Raw genomic sequence first — 15,675 nt, 5'->3', positions numbered from 1 at the left:
GACTGGTAACCAGAAGGCTGGTGGTTCAAACCCACCAGCCACTCCTCGGAAGGAAGGTTGGGCAATCTACTTCCGCAGTGATACCGCCTCGGGAACCCAAGGAGGGGTTGCTATAAGTCGGGTCTGACTCAACAGCACATAACAACAACACAGTCTTTATATATTTTAAGGTCCAAAATTGAATCTAAAATTGTTCTTGCAGATTGTTCTCTCTTTTCTTTTAGTAACTGGTATTTTTTTATTTTTGTGAAAATATGTATAACATTTAATATTTTTAATGTGTACAATTCAGTGACACCAATTACATTAATGATGTTGTCCAACACCATCACCAATATTCCTTGCCAAATTTTCCATCACTGTAAAAGAAACTCAGTGCTTCCTAAACAATGCCCTCCTCTATTTCTCCATCCTCCTGCTGTTGGTAACCACTAGTAAACTTTGGTCTCTATGCATTTGCTTATTCTAAATATATAAGATCATACAATATTTGTCCTTTTGTGATGGACTTACTTCATTCAGCACAGTGTTTTCAAGGTTCATCCATGTTTCCACCCAGTTTCGTAAGTCAGAAATTTCTCAATGTCTTTCATTCCTCACATTTATTCTGGTTGATTTTGCTTTTTTATTTCCAGTTTTGCTTACTTCTCACTCCCACTGCTGCTGTCCATTAGATTACAGCCCAAGTTTCTATAACCTTTCTAAGTAATTTCTTTACTTTCCAGCCTGGTGCCCCACTCTAAGGTAGATGGGGCCATCACTCTGCATAAATTCTGACATCCTTATAATATTAGATGCATCGACTGGATCTCTGGCTTTTTTTTACCTCTCCAGTACAATTTATTACTCATTTCTTGCATGTTCCAAGCTCTTTCTTATCTCTAGGCCATTTACTACTTCCCTCAAACTACCCCAGAGACCCTAATGCAAAACTATAAAAGGATTGTAAGCAGGCACTAACATGATCAGGACTGACTTTAGGATGATGACTCTGGCTACCTCTCTCTATGTCTTTACTCCTCTTTGCAGCAGAACTCCTTGTTGAAAGAGTTGTCTAATACTTCTTTTCTTCAATTCATTTCCTCTCATGATTTCTTAAGCCCACTCTGTTTGATTTTTTGTCCTTACCACATCACCAGAATTGCTCTTATGGAGATAAACCCTAATGTCCTTTTGTTTAAACTTAGTGGTAAATTCTCAGCCATTATCCATCAACCACTTCTGGCATAATTGGTCATTCTGCCTTCCTTAATTCACTGTCTTCACTTGTTTTCCAGGATCCCACACTCTTCTAATTTTACTTCTTCCCCACCATTAGCTTTTTCTCAGTCTTCTTTCTGGTTTCTTCCTTCTCCCTGATTTCTTACTATTGGAACACCTCAGAGTTCAGTGGTTACATCACTTCTTTTTTTCTATATAGTCTCACATGGCAATCTCATGGCTTTATATACTATCACTATGCTTTTAACTCCCTAATTTGTATCCCTAGCCCAGGGCTCTCTTCCTAACTCCAAACTTGTAAATGTGTCTTTTCAACAACTCCATATAGATGTCTAATAGGCATCTCAAACTTAACAGGTCCAAAACTAAAATCCTAATCTTCCTTTCAAGATCTAAACTACCCTCAGCCTTCCCTTCCTTTGGGCAATGCCAGCTTCATCCTACTAATTGCTTCAGTTAAAGAGTTTAGAGTTATTCTTACTCCTTTTTTTCCATACCCTATGTCTAATGCATCAGGAAATTGAGTTTGGCTGTGTCTTAGAGTATATCCAGAATCTGATCACTTCTCATTACTTCTTTTGCTATCACTCTAGACCAAACCACTGCTGTTTCTCACCTGCGTTATTATAATAGTACCCAAATTCTCTTGTCCCCTGTAGTAGTTTGAATTTGTTTGACAGATATTTATCCCTCCTACCCTGTACCTACTGGACAATGTCTGCCTCCCCACTCCATTGATTTTGGAGTTGATCATGTGACTTGATTTGGTCTGTGTAATATTAGCAGGTGTGACATAAGCAACAAGCAAAGGCTTAAATGTATTTGTGGACTTTGTTTAGCTTTCATCTTGTACTTTGGTAATATGACTTGAAAACAACTTATACTCTAAGCTGCTGCTTCTTCAACTTGTACCCTATAAACACTTAAGTGAAGCTGACTTAAACAGCCTACATCCAAGCTCAGCCAAACGTTAACCTGAAGCAGAATTGCTCAGCCAAATCCAGTGTATTCTACCTGGCCAAAATAGCTCAGTTGGGAGAGCGTTAAACTGCAGACCAAATCCAGCCTATTCTGTAATCCACAAGTGTGAGGATAAATGCTTACTGTTCCAAGCCACTAAGTTTTGGTGTGTTTTGTTACACAGCACAATAGCTGACAAATACTGTATAGTTTATTTTCAAGGAGCTCTGGTGGCACAGTGTCTAAGGCATTTGACTGCTAACCAGAAGGTTGATAGTTCAAACCTACCAGCTGCTACATGGAAGGAAAATGGGGCAATTTGCTTCCATAAAGATTTATCACCTCAGAAACCCAGATGGGGTTGCTATTAGTCAGAATAATTGCTATTAGTCTTAATGGCAATGAGATTTTGCTTTGCTTTGTTTTGTTTTTTTGGTCTGTTTTCAGCATAAGAGTTAGAGTGAGTCTTTTAAAATTGAAATCAGATCACATTATACCTCTGCTTAAAATGGAATAGCTTCACATTTCTGACCTTCTCTTTATGTAATCTGACCTTCTCTCTCTACCTTACCTCTCTAATCTCATCTTCTCATATTCTTCCCTTTTCCTATTATACTGGCCTCCTGAACAGTCCTCAGATAGGCCAGTTGTGCTGCTTTTACACCAGGTCTTTCTTTTGATTAGGACACTTACCATCAGTGGCTAGGCATGGCTAACTCATCTCAATGAGGCCTACCCTTACCACCCATTTAAAAGTACAACCTGTCCCTTGTCTCTTCTCCTGACACTGTGGATCTCTTATACTCTCTGCTCCACTTTTTCTTTTTTTCCATAGCATATAAGTTTCTAAGATAGGATATGATTGACTTTTGTAGTATGTTTATTGCTTGCCATGTGTAGTAGATTATAAGCTCCACAGGGCAGGGATCTTTGTCTCTTTTGTTGATTAGTAGAGCCTAGAATAGTACCTGGCACATAATAGGCATCCAGAAAACATTAATTGACTGAATGAAAAATGAATAAATGAACAAATAAATAATAATTAAAAAATTTATTTTCTGAAATATCCACATTTTGGTATTAAATGACTTTGACATTCAGGTTTTAATTTTGTGCAGAAATGGCTATTCATACAAAGTAGCAGTTGCTCTGTCTCTTTTTCTTGGATGGTTGGGAGCAGATCGATTTTACCTTGGATACCCAGCCTTGGGTGAGTATTTTTTGCTAAAAGAAAATCCTTGTGAAATGTGTATTCTAGTTAAATGTACATATCTTTATAGATTAAGTTGCTGCATATTATTAACATTTAGAAGTTCTGTGTAATTGAAGTTGAATGGCTGCATTCTTCTGTAAGTACAGAGCTAGCACGCTTTACAATTCATTTGGTAAGAAATACTGACTTTCCTTTCCTGGATTTTACTTTTGTGAAAACACACTCCATGTAGGGGAGGCATTTACTTAAGAAGGCAGATTTGAGCTGTCACTACTAGTGCTGGGCACACAGTGGGCCTTCAGTAAATGTTTTATGAATAAATGTATACCCTTACCTGCTGCTCCAAAATTAATGCTTTTTCTACCTCTATCTTTATAACTTTGCAAACAGAAATGACTACTTTCAGGACAAGCTGGGATGGGAACTACGGCTACCAGCATGAGCTTATATGGGAGCCTACCTTTTATCACCTTAGCATCACTCCCCCATACCTTCTTCCTAGCTGTAATCTTTATGTTTTCCACAGTTACTAGTGATTATAAAAAGTACTTATATTTAGCTATAGCTTTTGTTTAAACAGTACTTTCACATGCCTAGTCTGATTTAAACCTTAGAATTCTACCAGTTTTATCTTCTTTAACAGGTAGGGAAATTGTCACCAAAGAGGTTAAGGGATTTACTGACCCTAGAGGCTTTGCTTTATTCTGTGACATATTTGTTATTATCCTTATTTTATGGACAGGGAAATTGTCACGAGATTAAGAGATTTAACTAAGGACATTCAGCTAGTGACCTGAATTTGAACCCACATTTTCTGGCTCCAGAGATCATACTTTATTTACTATAGTACCTTGCCTCTGTATTAGTCCTCACTGAGCAATTTAAAGTTTATGGGTCCTCTACTTCCTAGCTAAGGGATAGCTAACCTTATTCCTTCCATATTGCTACCCTCTAGGAATCAAAAAGAAATCTTCACATGAGGTTGGTAGGAGGTGTGCTTCTGACAGCCTTAGCTGAAACTCAGTGTTTTAATGTCATATATACTAATTTATTCAATCAACAAACATTTATTCAATGTTTACTACATGCTAATTAAGTAAATTAAAAACAAAAAAAATTACTTATTAATGACTAATGTGTAAACGATGATGAAGATCACTGTGCACATTGGCTAAGAGGAAAATAAATATGAAGTAAATATGTTTCTAGGCTACTTTTTGATATAGTACTATAGCAACCATAAAAAAATGATATGAGAACAGAAAAGGGACTGATTCAATCTGTCTGGAGGTGTGAGGAAGTACTTCTCAGAGGAGATGACATTTGAGCTAGATTTTGAAGGATGAAGAGATTGTTATAGGGAACAGCATGTACAAAAGTATGGGAATACGAAGAATGAGAATGTGTGTGTTTTGAGAGAATAGTGGATAATTTAGACTGTGGTATAGAAATTACAAAGCTCCTAGGTGGCACAAATGGTTTGTGCTTAACCACTAACCTAAAGGTTGGCTGATCAAACCCACTCAGCAATGCTGTGGAAGAAAGGTCTGGTGATCTGCTGCTGTGAACACCCAAGAAGACTCTTTGGGTCAGTTCTCTGTAACACATGGGGTCACCATGAGTTGGAATCAAATCAGTGGCAGCAGTTTTGTTTGTTTGTTTTTTGTAGGAACGACAATATTAGGAGATGCAGCTGTCTGTATGGGTAGGCTGTGGTTAAAATGTGAAAGACTTTTGAGTGCCTTCCTATGGAATTTGGGTGTAACCTTCTACACAAGAGTTTTTAAGCAGAGGAGTGTCATGGACAGATTTATATTTCAAGAAGATTATATTGAGGAATTGTGGAAAATGACTTAGAATGGAGAAAAGCTGGTGGCAGAGTAAGCTGAAAGGAAGTTGATAAAGTAGTCCTGGCCTGAATGATAGCATAATTACACTTTCATGCCACTCATTATAACAACCACACCTTTACATAACATAGCTAAACCCATACATAGTATGTTCAGAAGGCCTCTGAGCTGCCAAAATGAAAATCATTTAGTCTCATGCATTTTTTTTAATACACTTTGTTTTAGAGCAACTTTAGGTATACAGAAAAGTTACACAGAAAATACAGAGTTCTGAACCCCTTTTCGGATGGTAGATGAATGGAGGGATGGTTGGATCGATGGATGGATCGATGGATGGATATATATTATGAGCGTAAGTCAGTGAAAATCTTTAAGTTTGAGACTGAGGTTCCACAAATTTGCAGATTTGATTTTTAATATTTGACTTTATGCTTCAGTGTAAGTTACAAAAGAAAACTTTAAGTGACATAATTTATTCTTACAACAGTCTTGGAGTGTTCATTAATTCAACAAGTATTTTGGCTGCTAGTTTAAGATTCAATTTTCTCACAGTTGTTAACTCTGTCACCTATCATCCATCTGTTTTACAGCTTCCAAATTTTTGTTCATATTGTCTTATATTTCATTCTGTTTATTCTGTTGAGTTAGTGACTTTTAAAAAATCCCTTTGCTATATTTTAGTGGATCTGGAAGTGATAGGAGCTAAGGGGACATGTTAAATTTGTTAACTTTAGTTGAAAAATCTCTAATTATCTTTCTAAGCATTCAAAAAAAAAATATATATATATATATATTTTATCCGTACTTTACTTGCATTCAAACTGCTTTTAGCTAAATTAATCTAATATGTAAAGATTACACTGTTAATTAAAATTCAAAAAGTGTTTTTAATTTCATTTTTAAATTTTACTAAGCAGCCAAGGCTAAGGAATTTTGATATTTCCAATTAAAATGATTACTGTCATTAAAAAAAGTCTGAACTGGATAATATGTTTAAAGTAGTTACAGAAATTCCATTTTTCTTATACTCTTAAGGAGCTCTGGTGGCATAGTGGATATGGCTTTTGGCTGCTAACCAGAAGGTCAGCAGTTCAAAACCACCAGCTGCTCCGTGGAAGGAAGACAGGGTGATCTACTTCTGTAAAGATTTACAGCCTCGGAAACCCGGTAGGGGTCACTATGAGTCAGAATCGACTCGATGGCAGATAGTTTGATTTTTTTGATTTTATGCTCTTTTAAAATTTCTCTTGTGTATGAAAAGCAATGGTACTATTTACATACAGCTTTTTTATGTATTTCTTAATACTATTTCTAGTCATTGGAATTTTATAAGAACAGAATAAATAATGTAAATCATGCAGGTGTGCAACTTATTATGTTTAGGAATTTAGTGTTGAGTGTAATAATACTTCATTATATCAGTTTTATGGTGGGATTAAACAAGAGAAAGTGGGGTAAGGAGTATGAGGTTGAATAAAATTTGGTAAAACTCACTTATAGAAAAATTTTCTTCATAGATATTTGAAATTCATTTTTAGCTTATTACTACAACTAGTGTATATCTGTATATCTTTATTTCCTTCAATTGATTTATTCCTCAGTATACTAGTACTTGCTCTAGCTGGAAGCCTTTCTTACTATAAAGTCTTATTCTAATAATATTCTGTTTTTGTATTTTAACTCTGTGTTAACATCTCTATATATGTATATGTGTGTGTGTGTGTGTGTGTGTGTATATATATAATGCAGTAACTAGCATAATTTGTTTGCCCATCTGTAGCATTAAAAGATTATGGATTCTCAAAGATAATAGCTCGTTGGAGGCAGTTAACAGGAAAGATACTCTCTTTCCTAGTGGTATTCATTTTTAAATGTAAATTCTTTTGTTGTTGTTATGAGAATAACAAAGTGTTGTGTGTTTTTAAGCCCAAATCTTAAAATTGTTTGGTTATATTAGTCCTTTTAAGTTTGAAGATACCAGTTTGAACTGGTATATTAATCTACATATTATATAAGACAATATAGGGATTTGCAACTGAAAATTTTCTGAGATTTAAAAGCTCTCTTTTAGAGATGGAAACACAATAAGAATAGCAGCAGTTACCAAAAGGTTGTAAAACAGTTGTGGTTTGGCAAACAGCAATCTCAATATTAACTCCTCCTCATTCTTTAAAGTAATTATGCAGAGAGAAAAGTGTTTGAAAGATACAACCTGTAAAGAAGTAAGAGATAGCATAAATTAATCTGTTTTTTTATTTTATATCTATATAAATCCTATTAATCTGTATTTTTAAAATGTAAAGTTTATTTTATTGTGATTTGGGTGAAAGTTTACCGAGCAAATTCATCTTCCATTCCGCAGTTCACATACACTTTGTCCCATGACATTTATTTCAGTCTCTCACAATGTAACAGCTCTCCTCCCACTTCTTCCCCATAGCCATCTCTTCTTCCCTGTGTTCTTCTTCCCATGCACTCCTGCTCTACAAGCTGTCTCTTCTATTCTCTCATGATTAATCTCTCCAAGAAGTACATCTACCTAATGTAAATGCTCAGGTTATATGCCTATCTTTTGTTTGTCTGGAAACCACAGGAGTGGGTTCAATTCCAGACCTGAAGGGCATCTAGGGGCCATAGTCTCAGGGGTTCCACCAGGCTCTATCAGAACAGCAAACCTGGTCCATTTCATTCTTTTTTTTTTTTCCTTATGATTTTGGGTTTTGTTCCATATTGTTCTCCCACTCTGTACAGGATCTCCTACATAGATCCCCCTCCAAGTGGTTGTCAGTGATAGCCAGGCACCATGTAGTTCTTCTGGTCTCATAGTCATATAGGCTGAAGATAGCATGATGTGCCAGTCCCTTGGACTAATTGTTTCCATGTGTCTTTGGTTTTCTTCATTCTTCTCTGCTCTGGATGAGGAAAGACCCATCATTGCATCTAGATGGCTGCTTGCAAGCTTTTAAGATCCCAGTTGCTACTTGGCAAAGTAGGATTTGGAACAATGTTTTTGTGTAGTATGTTATGCCAATTGAGCTTGATATCCTCTGCAACCAAGGTCCCAAGCCCACAGGTCCAACTACTTGCTTCCTCCGGGTAGCTGGCTGTGGCCAAGAAGTGACTACAACCTTGTCCCTTGTCAGCTTTACTATATACCTGGAAATTCTTACAGAACATACAAATAGACTTGTAGAAACACTGTCTGCCAATCCTGTACGTGGTCATGGGCACACTGCCCCCTGCATAGACATACCTAATCCTTCAGCCTGTCCACCCATCTATCCACCCGCAGATCAGTGTTTGCCATCACTGACAACACAGTGCTATATATATAAAAGGGTTCATCTTTGTTGTCTGTACCTCCCATAAACCTATCTATGTCTTCCTCTTCCCAGTCCCACCATGTTGATCACTCACATTTAGTACATTGCCTTCCCCTTCACCGAAATCAATCCTTGTCTCTACCTATCTAGTAGTGTTCCCTCCTCTCCCCTCCGACCCCTGGTAACCAACAAAATTTCCTTCCATGTATCAACCTTTCCTTGACTTTTTAAAATAATGAGCTAAAACAATATTTGTCCTTCTGTGATTGACTTATTTCACTCAGCATAATGTCCTCCAAGTTCACCCATGATATGCAATGTTTTGCAGATTCTACATTATTCTTCAGGGTTGCACAGTATTCCATTGTGTGTATGTACCATAGTTTGGTTATCCATTCTTCTGTTGATGGGCACCTAGGTTGTTTCCATCTTTTTGCTATTGTAAATAGTGCTGTTATGAATAAGGGTGTGCATATATCTGTTTTTGTCCTGGCTCTCACTTCTTTAGGATATATACCTAGTGATGGGATTGCTGGATCAAATGGTATTTCTAATTCCAACTTTGTAGGGAGTCACCATACTATTTTCCATAGTGGTTGTATCCTTTTACAGTCTGTTGTGTAGTAAATTATATAGTGTGGCTTTTCTAGCCACAAGTCTTTGTAAACTCCATTGTGGAATTTGCTATGAGCAAATGAGTAGCTCCTGCTTGTTAAACTTATCTACCTGGGGTATTTCTTTTGGGAGCAGCCATTCGGTGTATAGAATTCTGATGTTAGGATTGGTTAGTTTGACTACCCTGCCAGGCTCAAAAGGAGTCCTCCTACAGGCAGAAGGAATCTCTCTGACTGCTGGCTGAGAAAGATGTGCTGCTGAGAGAAACACGCTCTTGAGAGACAAGAGAGCCATACTGCTGAGAGAGAGATACGAGAGATACACACTGTTAAGAGAGAGAGACACACACTACTGAGGGAGCAATGTGCTACTGAGATTGCCAGCTGCTGAGTGAGATGGCTGGCTGCAAGAGACTGAGTACATTTCTGAACTTGAATTTTAGTCTGGTGTTTCCCTAATAAACCCCATCATCTGTGAGTTCTGTGTGGCCACTGCAGTGAATTATCGAACTCAACAGAGAGGTGATGGATACTGCGGGAGGAATGGTTGGTGAAAGGGCTGGAGGGAGGCAGCATGTCTGGCCTCACAGGAATAGGCCTTGGGCTACTGATGGTGATTCTGTCTTCCTCTTGTGGGGTTAGAGGAGGTCAGAGGATGGTGCCTCCCTGGCTCTTTGGCACAGTCCCACCAGCAGTATATGAGAGTCCCAATCTCTCCAAATCCTCGCCAGCATTTCTTATTTTCTGTCTTGTTGAACTTTGCTTCTAGTGGTAGGTCAAGATGGTATCTCATTTTTGTTTTGATTTTCATCTCTTTAATGTCTAACGATCGTGAACATTTCTTCACTGGTGTGTTGGGTGCCTGAATTTCTTCTTTGGTGATGTGTATATTCATGTCTTCTGGCAATATCATTATTTTGAAAGAATGTATCTATAATAATGATTCAGAATAAAAATGAATTTTTCTTGATTAGTAACATTATTTTTCAGAACTTTTATTTTTTTTTAGAAAATCTATAACTGATATTCTTTCCACAATAAGAAGTTAATAAATGGCATCTGTACAAAGAGACCTATTACCTTTTTATTAAAAAAAAATAAATAAAAATTACTCTACTTTTGGGCATTCACAAATCCCTATCTTTTAAAAAACTGGTATTAATATTCAAAACAATAAAACCCACAAGAGTAGTGGTTGGTGTTGATTTGAATAAAAGCTGTATAGAATATGTGCTACTTTGTGTTATTTAAGTTGATCTTGTTTGTTTCAAAATAAGAAAATTTCCTATTAATGTAATTTTTCTTTTCAGTAGTCAAATTGAGTGCCTATTGTATATGAGATATACTAGCCATGAGAAGGACAATCCCTGACTTTAGGTTGCTTACAGAAGGATGGGAGAAGACAGACAAATATATATGTAACTTATCATACAGTGGGATATGTGCTATTCTAAGGATTAATGGCAGGATGCTTCCCCAGCACTAGGAATGCAATGAATTCATTTTGGGGGTATTAGGGAAAAATTTCCAGAGGTGGAAACATCTCAGCTAAGTTTTAAAAGATGATAAACTAGATGATAGGAGAGTTAACTAGATGATAGGAAAGAATAGAGAGTAGAGGAGGAGTTAAGGCAGAGAATAGTGTAGTGTAAGTACGGAGAGGTAAAGGAGATAGAAGATGGAGAGCCTGTTGGAAGAGAACTTCAGGTAGTTCACCCATAATATGGGGAAAAAGAAGTATCAAGAGATGAGGCTAGGTTAGATGATGATATATTGAGGAATTGGAATTTATACTAAATTTCTCAATTATTAGAGGAACTGAAGTAGGAGTAGCAAAAATAGCATCTATTTTATGTTAACTTTTATATTAAAAAAGCTAAAGCAAGTGTTAGTATTTTCAGTGACTTCATCAGAAAAGTCATCCTTTACCTTAAATTGGTAGAAATAGATAAACCATTGTTGACATTGTTGATATCAGAAGTTTGGAGTGAGACAGGATGTAAATTACTGAAATGTTTAAACATGCAAGTTTTTCTTTTTTAATAGTTAACTGATCAGTTCCTTAAGTTTTTATTGAAAGCACAACAAATAAAAGTCTCTGCCTTCACAGGACTTCAATCAGACAGATAATAAACATATGTAAAATGTTAGGTAGGTAATGGAGTCCAAACAGTTGCTTGGCTGCTAACACATAAGTTGGAGGTTCGAGTTCAACCTTGGAAGAAAGGCCTGGCAGTCTACTTCCAAAGGGCCAGCCATTGAAAACTCTACAGGGCACAGTTCTACTTTGATACACATGGAATCACCATGAGTCAGAATCTGCTCAATAGCAGCTCAGCTGAGGTAGATAAGTATTTTGAAGAAAACTAAAAGCAAAACTTTATATCATATCTATATCTTGATAAATATTGCCAAAATATGCTGTCCTAGTACTTATTATTCTGCCTTATGTCTCATACTAAGAAGAGAAAAAAAAAAATCATCTATATACCTACATATTTCAATCTTATGTGTAAATTTCCAAGTTGTTTGCAGATGATCTCATCTACTCATGTGATTTCAGCTGGCATCTATTTGCAGTTGATACTCAGAGCTACCCTTTCACAAAGAGTCTTGTTTCCTACTATTTCTTTATCTCAAGTAGGATTCTTGAAAGCATCTCAAGTTTAAATATAGAAGACAGATTATTCATCATCCTCCCCTCAAATCTGCCTATTCTAATTCCATCATTCTGTTTTTGGGTTATATCTTTGTATAAATCCTGGATTCTGTGCTCCGTTACTGACCTTAGCTCCTGGGCTGGCACCAAGGACAGAGATGTAAATAGCGCCCAGCACAGAATTGTTGATTCTGATTAAAGACATAAAAATCATGAGATACTTTGGGAAAAAAAAAGCATAGACTAAATTCAAGATAATTGTGTTACTAATAAGAGTTTGCAGTTTTACTACAAGATCAGTGCTTTTTCCTGATTAATTTTCTGTGGGCTTGATGATCTTTCTTTGAATTTTCTACTGTAAATGTGTGCTAAAATTCGGGATTCTTAGTGTAGTAAGTCTAAATAAATAAATAAGAATATGAAGGCTAAAATTATTCTGTGTAACTCTGTGGTATTGAGATGTAAAGATTTATTTCTTTAAGCCTTTTCTCTTAAATTTTTTAAGATTACATTGAGTTTTTCTTTCATTTCATAATATTTGTTAAGTGAATTAAGAAGTTAGTTTATGATGTTTGTATATAGGAGTTTCTTTAAATGTCTATCATATTTTTAGATGAAGATTTGATTTTTAGAAGTATTAATTTTGTATCATTTATATTAAAATTGTGTAGTAGATATAATAGTTTATTGAAAAGCTGATAGTTTTTTGTTACTATTTCTAAGACTTACAAATTGTAAATAACTTTATCTTCTTTTGTAGGTTTGTTAAAGTTTTGCACTGTAGGTTTTTGTGGAATTGGGAGCCTAATTGATTTCATTCTTATTTCAATGCAGGTAAGTTAGTTTCAGTCTAGAAGATGAACTAACTTTATATTCAAATTTGAGTTCTGTGATCTTCTCCTGATATATTGGAGGAATATAATTTAGGATATAAATTGTAATTATATTAGAAAGTAGGTCGGAATGCATGTTTCACATTTTTATTTAGATGCTGGATCTAACTGATTATGATCATGTTTTCAAGTGGCATTCCCCAAACTGTTCTATCAATTAGTAACTTTAAAAGACTTAAGGTCCTAAGAAAATCAGACTCTAGGAAACAATTAGTCCAAAGGACTAATGGATATGTGAACCACAGCCTTCACTACCCTGAGACCAGAAAAACTAAATGGTTCCTGGCTACCACTACTGACCACTCTGTCCAGATCACAATAGAAGGTCCCAATTATAATGGGTGGGAAAAAAAAAAAAAAAAGGTAGAACAAAATTCAAAACTAATAAAGAAAAGACCCGACTTACTAGTTGGAAAAAGACTAGAAGAACTCCCAAGATTATGGCTGTTAGACATCCTTCACACCTAGAACTGAATACACACCAAGGCGTCACCTTTCAGCTAAACAATAGGCCTATAAAGGGAACAGTTAACACCTGTGAGGAACATACTCCTCAGAAAAATCAACCATAGGTGACCAAGGAGACAGCACAAAACAAAGCTCAGAAGGCAGGAAAGGCCAGGAAAGAACAGATGGAAACAGGGAACTCAGGGAGGAAGTGAGAAAAGTGCTGTTTAGAAAAGTGCTGTTTACATTGTAGGGATTGCAACTAATGTCGTGAAACAAAATGTTTATGAATTATTGAATAGAAAACTAATTTACTCTGTAGACTTTCACTCAAACCACAATAAAGTGTTCAAAAAATAAAAAAATAAAGATATTCCTAAAGAAAGATTCCATACTCAAATATAATTTGTAAAACTGAGTTCAACTGAGTTAAAAAAATTTTTTTACTAGAGAAATACTCATGTTTGTAATATGTATTATGAATTTCCAAGGATATTTTGCTTATATTATTTCCCAAACTTGTTTCTTTACCTGGTAATCACAGCTACTTTGTTGGTTATTGTAATGGGATAGCAAGGAGATTCTGATATACATACTAACATTGTTCTAGGTGCCGCCTAAGTCAATTTTGTCTCATAGTGACCCCATGTGGCAGAGTAGAATGGCCCTATATGGTTTTTTAGGCACATAACAACAACAACAACAACAAATCTTTACAGGAGCAGATTGCCAGATCTTTGTCTGGATGGGTTTGAACCATCAACCTTTTGGTTAGCAGCCAAGTGCTTAACCATTGTGCCACCACTGCTCCTTATGTAAACATTGTAGAGGCAGAAATAAAGTTTTGTTCTGTTCTGGTCCAGAACCCTCTATTATTGTTCTCTCGGTTTCAAACTACAGAAACTGAAATCCAGATCGCTTAAGCAAAGAAGAAAAAGGAATGTATGGATTCTCTACAGAAAATCCAAGGACTGGGGCTGGCCTCAGGCAAGACCTAATCTATGTAATCAAATGATGTGTTTGGTACTCTCCTCATTTGTAGCTCTGCTTTTCTGTCTGCATTAGCCTCATTCTCTCCTCCTGCAGTACAGGGTAGGCGTAGTTTGGGAAATGCTGTCCTAAGTATTTAAAAGTGCCCTCATATGTTTTCTGTTAGATTATGCTGAACTGGTGGTGGTTAACTCATGGTTTGTGAGGTGATATCTCTACAGAAGTAGATTGCCCAGTTTTCTTTCTGAGGAGTGGCTGGTGGGTTTGAACCACCAGCCTTCTGGTTAGCAGTCAAAATCCCTCAGGCGCTATGCCACCAGAGCTCCTGTTAACTCATGAGATTCTTGAATTAGAGAAAGAGATGAATTTATTACTTTAAGTTGAAAAATAGCATTTCAGCAAGCATTTATGGAGCACCTAATGTCTTCGGCAAGTTTGCCTGTTTTTGTTTAAATCATCATCAGTTTTGCTCTGCTTTCTCATATTGCATTTCCACCCAATTTGGTCTGCTTGATATTAACAGTATGCTTTAAAAGAAAGTCAAAATCTAGGATAAGAAAATGTGCAGGGTACCATACTGTGAGGAGGAGGCAGCATATGGGCCAATAAGATACCAGAATTAAATAAGGAAAATATTTGGTTTTAAAGTTGGAATTTTCTTGTCTTCATTCGCAAACATGCCTAACTAAATACTCTGCCTTCTCTGTGGGACAGGCAAGCAGGCATGAAGAGGCTAAGGGACATATGTACTTATTGGAAATGGATTTCTCACTTCAGTGAGGAGGCAAGGGATTTAATGTGTAACAGGGATTCTTCTAGTTAGGATATCAAGGATTTAGTATCTTTGAAACCAAACATTTTAGTTAGTATCTTGATGCTAGTTTCTTTCTTTGGTGGTATTATGTCATTGCTTTGCAGCTTTATTTGTATCAAGTCAAAGAACTGATTTGATTCAGTCACTGCCTTCTAGTACATGAATGCTTGAACGTTTCAGAACAAATAGTTCTTTTCTTAAATGTCTCCTGGAATTGAGATTCTACAATGTATTGAAATTATTGAGAGAGAATTTAGAATGCTTGATTCTCTGTAGTAAATTTTCCTAAAGAAGACATTTTAATAACTATAGCTTATCTTAGATTGCTTTCAAATGGAAGGGAAAATAAAACAGTTTTCAAATGTAGCTGTACAGAATGGGTGGCCTTATTCTAATGGCACTTAATATATTTAACTTGTGGACTCCTGGTAAGATGGAGGAAGTGACGCAGACCCTCTTCAACAAAGAAAAGAAAAACCAGTTGGCAGAGATACAGAACATAATCCTGGTGCCCTAAGCTTTGGAAGGAACTATACAGAAGTGGATTAGGCACCAACTAGTGGAAAAACCTGAACAAAAACAGTGAGTACAGAGACGGTCAGAGCTGCGGACTGTCAGCTACTCTGATGGGACCAACAGCCTGAATATTTCCAAGTGGTGTTGGGACCTGAGAATTGACCTAAAGATCAAC

General features: G+C 36.3%; 1 protein-coding gene across 1 annotated transcript in view; it reads left to right on the top strand.

Annotated features, from left to right (window-relative positions):
- TM2D1 (TM2 domain containing 1) overlaps nt 1–15,675 on the top strand; it is a 54,591-nt gene that overhangs the window by 32,418 nt on the left and 6,498 nt on the right. Inside the window, exons 4-5 of the mRNA XM_007951911.2 lie at nt 3,300–3,391; nt 12,601–12,674. Coding sequence (XP_007950102.1) covers nt 3,300–3,391; nt 12,601–12,674 — 166 coding nt within the window. The remainder of the gene's footprint in view (nt 1–3,299; nt 3,392–12,600; nt 12,675–15,675) is intronic.

Source organism: Orycteropus afer, unplaced genomic scaffold (genome assembly GCF_000298275.1).
Source record: "Orycteropus afer afer isolate SDZICR_OR568_19922 unplaced genomic scaffold, OryAfe1.0 scaffold00318, whole genome shotgun sequence".
Classification (NCBI taxonomy): Eukaryota; Metazoa; Chordata; class Mammalia; order Tubulidentata; family Orycteropodidae; genus Orycteropus; species Orycteropus afer.
This window is presented reverse-complemented; position numbering and strand designations above follow the sequence as displayed.